This window comes from Indicator indicator, chromosome 11, assembly GCF_027791375.1.
Source record: "Indicator indicator isolate 239-I01 chromosome 11, UM_Iind_1.1, whole genome shotgun sequence".
Lineage (NCBI taxonomy): Eukaryota > Metazoa > Chordata > Aves > Piciformes > Indicatoridae > Indicator > Indicator indicator.
Window position 1 is genome coordinate 3,553,250 of NC_072020.1, and position 13,670 is coordinate 3,566,919.

The following is a 13,670-nucleotide window of genomic DNA, read 5'->3' on the forward strand; positions in this document are numbered from 1 at the left end:
TCCCAACTAGACTCAGCTGATCAAAGCCTCATCCAACCTGGCCTTCAACACCCCCAGGGAGGAGGCAGCCACAGCCTCCCTGGGCAGCCTATTCCAGAGTCTCACCACTCCTGTACTGAGGAACTTCTTCCTAAGCTCCAGTCTAACCCTGCTCTCCCTCAGCTTCAAACCATTTCCCCTTGCCTTGTCTCTAGACACCCTTATGAAAAGTCCCTCTGCAGCCTTCCTGGAAGATCCCTTCAGGTACCAGAAGGTAGCTCCAAGGTCTCCCTGGAGTCTTCTCCAGGCTGCACAGCCCCAGCTCCCTAAGGCTATCCTCATAGCAGAGCTGCTCCAGCCCTTGGATCATCTTTGTGGCCTCCTCTGGGCTCTCTCCAACAGCTGTGTGTCCTTATGCTGGAGACACCAGAACTGGATGTATGGTCTCCATGACAAATCACATATGGGACACCCAGCTGCACCAGACATGGAGCTGTGGCTGGGTTTTGTTTTCAGAGGTTTGAGGGGTTTTTTGGGGGGGGTGTTTGGGTGGGTGTATATATGTATTTTTTTTTCCTATAAGAGATGGCACATACATTTGTATCTTTTTGAAACTGGGTAAAAACTAATAAAGCTTTCAAACAGGTTGGAGCATGTTTGTGTTCCCAGGAAGCCTTCATGCACCAATCAAAACAACATTGTCTTTTGCAGTAATATGGGGATGAAAACTAGCAGTACACTACTGTTTCACAGGCTTTTTTTTTTTTTCTTTTTCTTTTTTGGTGTCCCTTGGCTATTTCTGTGGGTGAAGAGAAAGCTGATTATATTATCCAGCAATAAAGACCAAGACTATTTAAATTGAAAGAAGATGCAACCTTAGTAAGATTCTGCAGTTCAAGTATGTAAACTATTGAGATTAAATTAAATAAAATAGGTATGAAAGAATTGTTTGATGATTTTTTCTTTTTTTTTTTTTTAATATTCACTACTCCACTAAAAGGCATCTGGGCTGCATTATACCTTGATGCAACAACAATTGAATCCTGATGTACTAAACACTGCCATCTTCACCAAACACGTGTCAAACACTTGCTCCCAGGCTAGCTGTGTGCACTTTCAGCTCCTGCACTGTGCCATGTGCTGGAGCATGTCCAGAGAAGAGCTACAAGGATGATCAGAGGGTTGGAGCACCTCTCCTATGAAGACAGATTGCCAGAGTTGGGGTTGTTCAGTTTGGAGAAGAGAAGGATCTGAGGAGACCTTATTGTGGCCTTCTCATATCTGAAGGGGGCTACAGGAAAGCTGGGGAGGGACTTTTTAGGGTGTCAGGTAGTGAGAGGACTGGGGGGAATGGAGCAAAACTAGAAATGGGTACGTTCAGATTGTCTGTTAGGAAGAAGTTCTTCACCATGAGGGTGGTGAGACACCAGAACAGGGTGCCCAGGGAAGCCTCATCCCTGGAGGTTTTTGCAGCCAAGCTGGATGTGGCTGTGAGCAACCTGCTCTGGTGTGAGGTGTCCCTGCCCATGGCAGGGGGGTGGGAACTGGCTGATCCTTGAGATCCCTTCCATCCCTAACAATTCTATGATTCTAAACCAAAGGCACAGGCAAAGGACCCCAGCAAACCTAGCAGCCTGCTTGCTTCAGTCTGCAGTGAGGAGCTGGGAGGGGGATGTGTCTGGGAGGGGTGCAGGGAGGACCCAAGGGTTGAGGTCATTCCTTCCATTTGTTGGTTTGCTTGCGCTGGGTTTCACTGCTCTAGCTAGGTAGAACACTAGATCTTGTAACAACCAATTTCACATCACTTTTGTTTTGTTTTATGAGCAAAGGTCAAATTCTACCTTGCACATTCGGACCTAAAAGCGGAAATTGAAACTCCAGAACGATGTTTCGTGCCGAATAAAACTCACGCCAAGCGCAGCTCTGATTTCTCCTTTCCTCAGCTTCTGTCTCTCCAAGCTTTTCTCAGGTTTCCAACACTTGGTTACACTTTCTGGCTCACATCTATTTCCTTCTGTTCTGGATTTAGGTGATAAAAGGTTGAGACATATGATTACCGCTCCTCAGGTGCAGCTGGCAAGCCTGAGGTGCAAGCATGAGGGAAAGGGAGAGCTGATGAAGCTACAGAATCTGAGGGGAGGACGCATCTTCTTGCAGGACATCAAGAAGCCTGACCATGATGACTGGGAGAATGGCCTGACTGCAATGGAATGTGCCCTGCACCTGGAGAAGAACGTGAACCCCTCACTGCTAGAACTGCACAAACTGGCAACTGAAAATTGGAAGGAGGAAAAAACCAAACAAACCAAAAAAAGGTGGGGAGTGATGGCACTGCATTCCCTGAGGTTTGTCAAGATCAGTACTGGCTTTTATCAGCTGTTTCTTGACACAATTCACTTTGTTCTGGAGAAAAAAAATAAACAAAAGAAACCCCACAACAATAAAAGACCTTTTCTCCCCACAGAAGGACATGCTGAAAATTAAGCCCTTCATTCTCTGGAAGAAAATAAACCAAACAAGCCCTTGCAATGTGAAGGCCACTGTTAGCTGGCATTACTGATCTCTCTTCCTTGCACTTCTGGCTTCTCACCTGTCCTCCTTCAGCTCCCATTTGTGGTACCTTCCCTTTAAAACAATGGGTAGGTTATTCCTGGAACTCTCCTTGCTTCTGGCAATGTGTTCAATGTCCGTGTGGATGCTGAGAAACAAGCATGAAACAACACAGCTCTCCTCACCACCACTGGCACCACTGCTTCTCATCTGGGTCACTGATGAGCTCATCTCACCTTCAAAAAGCTCAGCACTCACCACTTTAACTCAGGCTGAGTTAATTCTGTGGTGTTTTTACATTCTTGTCCTGTAATTATGCCCAGGTTCTCGTTTCACTGAAGGATTTTTATGTCTTTTCCACGTGCCTGCTGAAGTCTGTATTTCTTGAGAGCTCATGCCATAATATCAGGTGTGAGCCTACTTCTATTTTCAGTTTTAGATACCTTTCAGCCAAAAAGCTGGACCAACAAAAACTCTGCTGCTCTCCATCAGTTACCATACTTGTACCAGAGTTGAACTCCAGCATAAGGAGCTTACTTTCTATGCTGACACCCACATAAAAGACATCTAATCAAAACTTTCCCCAACATTCTGTTAGCAGCATTTTCCTTTAACACTTTCATAGAATCATAGAAGGTTTGGGTTGGAAGGGACCTCTCCAAAGCTCATCTGGTCCAAGCCCCCACTGCAGTCAGCAGGGGCATCCTAGATCAGGTTGTGCACAACCCTGCTGAGCCTCACCTTGAATATCTCCACGAATAGCACATCAAACATCTCCCTGGGCAACCCGTTCCAGTGTTACACCACTCTCATGGTAAAGAACTTGTTCCTAACATCCTATCTAAATCTGCTCTTCTCCAGTTTGAAGCCATTGCCCCTCGTTCTATCACTCTAGGACTTTGTCAACAGTCCCTCTGCAGCCTTCTTGTAACGCCCTTCAGGTACTGGCAGGCTACTATTTGGTCTCCCTGGAGCTTCTCTTCTCTGAACATCTCCAGGTCCCTCAGCCTGCTCTCATAGCAGAGCTGCTCCAACCCTCTGATCACTTTCGTGGCCCTCCTCTGGACCTGCTCCATCAGGTGCATGTCCTTTCTGTGTTGAGAGCTCCAGAGCTGGCTGCAGTACACCTCAATATACAAAAAAGTCTAAAATTTAGCAAGATGTGTTTTCACATTTATAAAGTTTGGGGTTTACTGAGGAGGTATTTCCTTGTGTCTCTACTACCCTCAGCCCAAAAACTCCCACATCTGAAATACAAAGCTCTAAATCTGCCATATGGTGCATGCTTGGGTTCCTCAAACTGCACAAGGTGGGGGAAATGTTCCTATGGACTGAACTAAACTCCACAGATGTGGAGAATATTTATAGAAGGCAATTTTTTTTGCATTAGGTGGTGCAATTATAGTTGCTTGCAGTCTCAAAGCATTTCATAACTGGACTAAAAGAATCTCATTTCTCAAACTGAATCAATATAATCAATCCAATCACCAAGATTATCTAATATTTTTACCTATAATCATCATTGCCAATTCAGAAAAGTTCTTTAAATCCCAAACTCATTTCAGTCAACTTCATAACCCACGGCTTCACTACTTTGATTTTCAGAAGCTAGCACAACCTGAGGTTTCCTTACTATTGACCACTAAGCATAAAATAATTTCACAACCATATGTGCTCTAATATATTTTTTCTTTCTGTACTGTCAAGGACCCCACAATTATCTGAAATAATTCTTTCCCTGGGTTTTTTTGAATAGCTCTTTTTTTTTTTTTTCAGAGCTGGTCGACTTGGTCCTTGTTGCTGCCTGTCCCATCCAGCATTTCCTCTGTTGTTCACCTTCCTCTGACAGACAGCTTGCTGCAGCCTCATTTTCCATCCTTTCATTGGAAAAAAAAAAAAAAAGCCTTTGCAATGGGACACTCAGCTATGGCACTCCACAAGCAGGCTGTCCTGTGCTTTGTACGTGACCTAGCTTCAAGAAAAACAATTTTCCAGAGCATCCTCTGTGATTCTGTTTTACCCATCAGCTCTACACACACCAAGGGTGCCAATGCTTTCTCCGGTTCCTGTGTTCAGCAGGACACAAGAGGAATGCACAGCAAAGCAGGTACTTTTCAGTTGCCTCCAGCCTGCTTTGCACTATTCCAGGATCTCTGGAATATATTCCAGAGTCCCTACAAAAAGGGCCAGGTGGTGTGGTAGCTTTTCGGAGACAGAGTATCCCCTCAGAGATGTGGAACCACAGACACTGGAAGTGAAAGTGGGCAGAAGACCAAAGCACAGTAGCTCTACCAGCATTTTGTGGACAGCAACAGCAAGTCATACATCATAGCTCTAAAAAACCTCTGGATCATGAAGTCAGCTTTCATTTGTCTTTGCCCATCCATGCCTCACAAGCAGCTCAGGAGAGCAGGCACATCAAAAATCCAGCATGTGTGCAGCTTGCCTGCTGTCAGACAAAAAAATAAATGAGAGTGTTGATGCTGTGACTCTACCACCCACATCCACCTACAAAGTGAAAGTGCACGAAGTGAGAAGGGATGGCTTTGTAGTCAGACCATTAGAGCAGGAACTAGGAGACTGGAGCTTTCATCACAGTTCAATGAGAAATTCCTTGTGGATAAACCACAATCTTTCCTTGACTTTGACATTTCTCTCTTAAAAAAAAGGGGGAAAAAACCAAACCAAACCCACCCAAAAAAAAAAGGTTGCTTCTTGCAGTCAGCTATAATTAATGACCAGTTCTTTGGAGAGCAAATTCATCCATGTTTATTAAGTGCCTAGAGATGATTAGTTGAACAGAAACACACTGCTGCTAAGTGCTGTGATCATAAAAGCTCACATTGAAACTTTTGTCCTGCAGGTATTTAAACTGACCAAGCTTGTGGCCATTGCTAAGACCATAAGGTAGAGATGTATAAATTGCAAATCAGAGAACTCCAGGTTATAAGCAGAGTGGCTCATTCACCTGGTAGCTGTTGCATACAGAGCTACAAGTGTACATTTACACACACACACACTTAGTCTGACCTGCTGCCTTTCATTAAGGGCAAGCATCAGTTCCCTGCACTTCACCACATTTCATTTGGACAAGCAGGGAAGTCCAAACCAGAGTTATCTCATGGTGGGTGCAGTGCCTTTTTATTAGCAAAGCATTACCTATACCTCAGAAGTGAGTGACTTTAAAGCACTACAAATAACATCTCCAACACAGGTCCCCCAGCCTGAATTCTCACACCACCAATTCTCTTTCTGCACGTTACAGCAGATGCTTAACAATGAACTTGTCTTGTCTGGCTGTTTCAAGGAGATCCTCACTGCTGTTCCTCAGGGGGTTATGTCACCAGTAAGTCTAAAACAAGAGCTAGAAGCTCCTCCCCCAGGCTCTGTTTGCCCTGTCTCTGCTAATCAATGAGAAAAGACAATTTCTGGGTTTGGTCTTCTTACCAAGACCTCTCCATGGAGTATAAGGAATTCTAACACTCTTTTCAGTCTTTGTTGCTTTAATGAAACTTACTCATGAGTTACCAGGTTTTACCACATTTACTCCTGCTTTGCCCTCCCAGATGATTTAGCCTCTAAGGAGAAAGCTGAGGCTTGCTTTGCACATGCTGCATCCCTCTTTGCCCCTTGCTAGGATGCATTCCCACACTCCACAGGACACAACCCACGAAGTCAGTTCTGTCAAACACTTGATAATTCAGGTCCTGCATTTCAGTTCTTCCTTCTCTCATTTGTGAGGCAGGGAAAGTCCTGGAAGGGAGTTATTTAGATATTCTTCTTCTTCCCAGAGCTGTTCAAATTTCCACAACCCGTGCAGTTATTTATGGCAGTCATGGAAATGTATCACTGCTAGGGGAGAGCTGCCATAACCCAATCCACTGCTTCAGTCACTCACTTCATTGGCGTTTTCAACAAAAGTGCTCTCTGTTGAATTTTCTCTCCTCTCCTGGACAGAAGCAATTGCTTCCTTTCTGGAACAGCTGATTAAGCTCTCTTTTTAGTTGCTCAGCTCTTATGATATGAACATCCATCAGGTTTGCCCTTGAAGAGCATGATCAGTCTTCCAGAGAAAGTTCCTCAGTGAATTGCTATTAAACAATCGATAGTTCTAGTTGGATGTAAGGAAACTTGCTTCACTCTTCCCTCCTGGCTGCAAATCATTACACAGTTTCTTTTGATTCTGCTCTCCCCAGATGTCTTAGAATTGATCTTTTTCCTTTGTGGGAAAACGCCTGCACAAAGATTTCAGTAACAGGCTGTCCAATAAGTCATGGCTCTGGATGCTGCAGCACCTTGCAGTCAGTATCTCCAGACTGGTTTCCTTCTCCTCTACCAGGTCTCCCAGATTCCAACTCAAGAAACAGAGACCACATGTATGCTTTAGCAGAAATACAAGAGAGCATATCCAGTGCAGGTAACTGCAGTAACTCTCTAGAGCTCTGTACCCTTAAAATGTAGCATCCTTCAAGCACAGAGGGGAGCCAAAATGCCCTCAGCACCCCATTTCATTAAAGCAAACCCTACGAACCGCAGCGATTTAGAGTTCTTACATCACACGGTTTTTTGCAGTTCTTCATGTCCATGCACTAAAAGGATGCTCATTGATTTAACAAAGCCAAAGTCTAGAGAGATCTATAAACACAAGTATTTTACCCTGATGCATTATTGCCCTGATGCCCATGACTGAACTTCTGCTCCTTCACAGATAAATTGCTTCCTCGCTGGTTAACACCAGCTTCCATTAGCAAGAGTGGTGGCAGACATATTTGGGAAGGTGATCCATGATAAAACACAGCTTCATCTCTTTTTCTGTTTTCTCTTTGATTTCTTCACTCACCACATCCCATGCTCCTCTTTCCCCCATCCCCTTCTGCCTGGAAGAATCAATAACTTATTCTTTAGCATTATTAGCTAAAAAAAGCTGTCATCGTGCCTCCCTTAAAATCTGGTGAACTCAGCTCAGTGGCAGACATCGACCTCGGGGGGCTCAAGATGAGGGTCCTACAGTTGCCAGCATTGCCTTCTAAAAGGCAATTTGAAACAACCCATTAAATATTTTATAGATGTATAAGAATGCTGGCTAATGCTGAGAATATTGATGGCAATAACAGAAGGGGAGAAGAGGGTGTCTTGATATTTGAGTCCTAAAGTAGAGCACGTGCTGTACACTCAGCTCCTCTAGAACTTTCAAGATGTAAAAGGTTGTGCTTTCTGGTCTTCACTTCTCTTTGCATTCAACAGCAAATTATGGTTCATGGCTTTCTTTTCAATATACTGTAGGAAGTTTTATGTAGAACAACTGCTTTTCAATATCTCCTAAGCTTTGGCTTTGTCCAGCCGAATTGCCCCCCAAAATGCTTAACCCCGAAGCAGAGTTACAAAGATAGGGAGTGCTTCTCCCCCAAAATGTGTGCCAGCTAGCGACATGATTAACCACTGAATTTCCAGCACAGCAGGCAGTGTCATCCTTGGGAAAAAGCAGTCTGATGAGAGCAGCATTTGTGTTTTCACTGCCATCTCAGCACAGCCTGGACAACCACACTGCAACCTTCACCTTGCCCCCTCAGGCACTGGCTTGTGACCCTGAGCATGTGGGAGCTCAAAGCAGCAGCACTTCCAACCCTTTCCTTTCACTCTCTTTGCCATACACTTTGGTGTGCACCCCTGGCTTTGGGATTAGAGTTCTCCCTCCAAACGCACATGGCAAATGCAGCTCCACAAAGCATATTAAACTCATGTACAACTCTGTGCCCGAGAGTTTTAAAGACAAAGAAATTACTGCCAGATCATGGATCAAAATACTTTCCATTAGCTCAGCCCTGAGATAACCCTGTGCTCACAGAAAGGTGACAGAGACACCCGAGATGTGATTATGTGGAATATTCCCCTCTCCGGGCAGTTGCTTTTAGGCAGAGGCCTGAATGTTCTTACTATCTGAAATCCAAACTTACCAGGCAAACACACACTATACAAGGGTTGTCTGTGATAAATGGTATCTGCAGAATTTCCCCTTCGTTTTCACATTTTGCAACGGATCCTGAAATAGAAAGAAGAATTATAAAACACTGACATATTTCAACTCCCCCAGCTGCCTTTGGAAACTGTCCTCAGCGTGCTCACGTTTCACCCCTGCTCCCTTCCCAGCCTTCCATTTGAAAACTGGCCTTCATGTGCCCGTTTTCAAACATGCAAGGATGTGCAGTGTTTCTCTAAGAGTCCAAAGGGAGCTGGGAAATGACTGGCCTTTTATTACTGCACCAACCTAGCCTTGCTTTGTGCCCCAGTTATAGCAAAGAAGGACGCTTTTGCTCTTCTCAGATGACGTGTGGAGAATAACGAGCACTCCATGCAAAGCAGGGCACTCCTGGAACGACAGATCCAGAGCTCCCTGCCATCGGCAGAGAGCTGCCAGGACTTGGACCAGGAGGACAGCACGAGCCCTAAACCAAGCATCCTTTCTTCAATGCATAACATCCAACTGGCAAATGAGTCACAATTAGCAGGCTGACTGTCAAACAGAATTGAATTAGAAATCCCTTTATGGCCCTCACGCTGATTAGCTGATATTGTGTCATGCTGGAATCACTTCTCGTAAGCTAATGGCTCCTCGTTTCCACTAGAGATTGATTCAGCGTTTCCCTCCATGCACCAGATAGCAGGAAAATTCAAACCTTGTAAGGCAGTGGGGAAAAAGGGGGGAGAGGGGGCAGAGGAAAAGTAGAAGGAAAAAAAAAAAAAAAAAGGCGAGGGAGTGGGGGAGAGAAGGATGGTTCCTGCCTTCACCTGCCCCAGACAGGCGCTTACGCACACCTCCAGCCATCCGCCCCTCCCGCAATGCCGGGCAGTCCCTGGCCCGACGGTGGGTCCAGGCGGCAGGTGGGCACCGCGCATCCTGCGCGCCCGCGGCCCCTCTGCGCCCCCTTACCTGTGAGCAGGGAGGAAGCCAAAACCCCCGGGAGGCAGAGGGAACCCAGAAGGACGGCAGCGGCAGCAGGGGCGAGGCGCGGGGCCACCGCCGGGCAGCTCTCGCCGAGCCGGGACATGGTCCCGCGGCTGCCGCTGGCTGCGGGGCTGCGTCCGGGACGCGCCGTCGGGTGGGGGAGTGCAGCCGCCCCCAGCACACCCGCCCCAGAACCGACCCTAGGAGCCGGGGGTGGGGAGTAGGACGGGAGACAGTGCCCCGCCGGGGAGTCCCACCCCACGGCGGCACCGGGGGAGGGGACTGTGAGTGCGGGGAAAGCAGCTGTCAGCGCCTGCCCCTCGGCCCCGCACCCCCTCTTTCCATCGCCCCCCTCCCCTGCCCGCATCTCTTCTTATACCTTCCTCTCCCCATAGTCCCTCCTCCGGCACCCCCCGGCCCCCATGCCTCCCTCCCCTTCGGCGCACACAGGCTGCCAGCCCCAGACCCCGTTTCTCTGCTGGGAGATGCCCGGCCACTCCCTCCCTGGCCCCGCCGAGCACCGCCCGGGCTGGCCCCGGCGTCGGGGGCTGCGCCCGCGGCCGCTCGGCGGGTGGGGCGGGAGGAAAGGGAGAGAGCCGAGGAGGACGAGAGAAGAGAAGAAGAAGAAGAAGAAGAAGGAAAGATAAAAGAGAATCAAGAGGAGAAATGAGCGTGGATCCCGGGACAGGTCCGGTGCAGCGCCGATCCTGGTACCTGGGCAGAGAGCGGCGGCTGCCTCCGGCGGGCTCGTCCCGGCTCCGCAGCCCGGCCTGTGTCAGCGCCTGCTCGCCGCGCGCTTTACGGCCGTCAGCGAACGGGAAAAGGGAAGGAACAGCGGGAGAGAACGGTGTGGGGGGCACGCACGGAACCTGCCCGCGGAAAAGCCGCGGCCGGGCTCCGCTCCCCGGCTGCCCGCCCGACTGGGGCGGCGGAGATCCCCACCCGGCTCCCCGCCGTGCCCGGTGCTGCCCTCTCTCTCGCAGCAGCCGCATCACAAACTCCCGCAGCCGGAGCCGGCCGCTTCCCGGGGCCGCTGCCTCGCGAAGGGACTTTCTCCGGCCCTCCCCGCCCGGCCCCGAAGCTGCCTCTCCCTGCCAGGGCTGCCGGCCCGGGGCTCAGGGGAATTTGGGCTCTCACCGCCTCCATTGAAGGGGTGGGGAGCGGCTGGGTGACAGCTCCTGGGGCAACTTCCCGAGCCTGACCTGCCGTGGGAGTCTCTCGGTCCCGCGCTTCCCGGCGGGCTGCAGCCTTCGCAGCTCCTCCTTAACACTTTCCCTTCGCTGTCCCACGCTTTGCTCTCCTCGGTACAAACTTGGGCAATATTTAGCTACAGGCATCATCAAAATGAAGTTTTTTTGCACGCAGAAACACACGCGTGGTCTGGACGGGCACACTCGTGGCGTGCGGCAGGAGGGTTTTCTGTGACAGGTCTTCCCATGCCTGTTGCACAAGGCGTTTTCCTTCAAACTGTGATGTTTCATGTAGGGAAATGAATGTTCTCTGAAACAACCAAATCTGATGGCTGGCAGAAAAATGTTTTCAGATTCATTCACGTGCTTCTTTTCTTTCTTTGGGGGTGGATGTCAATTGCTATTAAAAAACAAAACAAAACAAAACAAAAAACCACACACTTACAGCAGTGGCACATCAGATGCTTGGCAGGCTGGTACCTACAGGTGTACTTGAAATGCATTTAACTTCCCAGTAAGATGCAAGACAATTAGATATGCATGTTCGTTTTAAGAACAAAACCCAGAAGCCAAGCCCTCTGTCTCTGTTCTCAGCTGTAAGAGATGTACACCTCATTTCTAACACAATAAACAAGAGATGTACACCTCATTTCCAACACAGTTTGTCACCCACCTTTCAGGTAGGAAGTCCTACAGGAGTTAAAATTCCTCCAATAACAGGGACTATGGAAAAGTGATACTAGCAAATCTGCAGGCATCACTAGCAAAATCCCTCTCTGTGAGAAAAGAAAGTCTGCTTTTATCCCCCAGCCTCAGCCTCTATAGGTTGAAGCTGCACAGGCAAATTATACTTAGATATCATTAAAAGGGATCTATTCCCTTTTAAAAGTTTCTATTCCCTAAAAATATAAGTGGGACACAAAATTTGCTCCACACATAAAACAAACTCAGTATATAAATATGTGTAATCTGGCTGTATTTTTTTTTTTTCTCCTGGGGAATGTCTTCACAATTCCCTACATTTTAAACACAGATGACCCTGTAGAGGTACATATTACTGTGCCCTACTCCAGAAGGGATTTTTCATACATCCAAATGTTTCCTTTTTATACTAGAAAAGATGTACTCAATCTTTTGGCCAACTGGCTTTTTCTTACTTCTCTGTCTGCAATCAGCAGCTGCCTTTCCCCCATTTCTAATTCCACCATGGCCATGACCCTTCTAAAGCAAGAGTTGTAGAAAATATAAATAAATAAATGAGCCTTAACAATTTCTCCAGTGACAATGACCACAGGAAGCTACTAATATAATTGTGGGCATCAAATCTTCTCCTTGTGATGGTCCAAAAATTCATTACATATTAACCACACCCAGTGTAACAAACTTAAAACCCGCACTGAGGGCATCCAAATACCAGCAGGAAACTTGAAGTACTCTGTGAGAATGATACAAAAAGTTTCATCTCCTTTACAAAAGGAAGAGTTGACAACAACTGAACTTCACACTCAATCCCTGCCATAACTCCTTCAGTTAACAAGAGCTAACAAAGAAATCATACACAAGGCAGGGCAGTCACGGAGCAATACACACTGATTTGTCACACAGTTTCTCTTTTCCTGGGGTGGGAAAGGCAAAAAAAAAAAAAAAAAAAGGAGAAAAGGAAAGTGTGATCACCACTAAAGAATCTTCAACACACTAATTAGGCCTAAAACTTACCTCTGAAAAATGCTGTCCATGGAGTGAGCTCAGTGAGCTGCTTCTGTGCTAGTACCAGCATTTGGGTGAGGAATTCCCCCATCTCCATTGCTTGGAACACCTGCTGAAGTCTCAGCCTTCCTGTGCCATGCCTTCACCACACTTCACAGACTGTGAGCTGCCCAGTAGAAGAGGGCTGGTGCTGTCTCTGAGCCTCCTCATGTCTCAGTTTCCTATCTCCCTTCTCATCCAGGAAGACGGGAGATGCTCACTGTCAGCAGCAACCTCTGTTTCCTCATGATATTGGTAATGGCGACATGTCACAGAGGAAGGTCACTCTCATTTAAATCTCTCATCAGCTAAACTCCAGCCTAGGAGAAAAATATGCCATTTTAATCCTCCCCCACCCTAGCTTCACCCATTCAGTGCTACAGCTGTGGTATTTGTTTCAGCTTTTTACATCTCCCTTACCCTGTCTCCCAAGTCTGTCTTACCAGTGGTCAGCATCCTGCCTGGTTCTAATGCTGCATTAAGTACAGGCCAAGGGTTTTTCTGCCTTTTGTACCCTGAAGAGGTACTTATTTTTCCAAGCAATGTTCAAAGCTGTGGTAATTTTAGCAAAAATCAGAGGGTCACACTGAAAGCCACGTCCTGCTATCAGATACCTACAGAGACTTTGTTGTAATGCAGCAGTTAAAACAGAAGGAATGTCAGCAAAACCCTTACCTCTTTGGTACAAGCACTACACCACATCAGCTGTTACTGAAAGGCTACGTTCCTTAGTTCTGTGCTCTGGTTAGCCTGGGCTCCTCCAGCTTGGCAGAGCAGGAGCTGTTCACAAACACCACTTTGTGTGCAGCTCAGCTCCCTTCTCCAGTGATGCTTTCCCAGCAGTCAGCCATAAAACAATGTCAGTCATTAGCTGGCCGTAATGAAGGTTCAACTTAGCATCTGCTTAGAAAGAAAAGAGAAAGCTTTACAGTTAATATAGTAAGAGTAGAGAAGATGGCAGTGATCACATTCCCATCTATCTTCATGATTATCTGTTTTATAGGCTAGAAAGCCCATTCTTCATGGGCCAGAAAAGTCTTCCACAAGTGGAGGGAGGCACTGCATCACTAGAATTCAGAGGTATTTTTTTTTGTTTAGGAAATTCACTCTTCTAGGTCTTGGGTATAGACCTTCCAAGCCAGAAAACATGCAATAAACATGCCAGACAGGAATATGCATGCACCAGCCCTGGGAGTGCCCCCTGCTTCTACTCCTTTTATGCTGCTGTGCATTATTTTAACACCATTTCTTTGCACATGTGA

At 47.1% G+C, this 13,670-nt stretch overlaps 1 protein-coding gene across 1 annotated transcript in view; it reads right to left on the reverse strand.

Moving 5' to 3' along the window:
* The window catches only part of BMPER (BMP binding endothelial regulator), a 186,437-nt gene extending 176,862 nt beyond the window's left edge, over nt 1-9,575 (reverse strand). The window contains exons 1-2 of the mRNA XM_054385040.1: nt 9,458-9,575; nt 8,484-8,569 (exon numbers count right to left, since the gene is read on the reverse strand). Of these exons, the coding sequence (XP_054241015.1) occupies nt 8,484-8,569; nt 9,458-9,575 (204 nt within the window). The remainder of the gene's footprint in view (nt 1-8,483; nt 8,570-9,457) is intronic.
* Nucleotides 9,576-13,670: the final 4,095 nt, after the last annotated feature.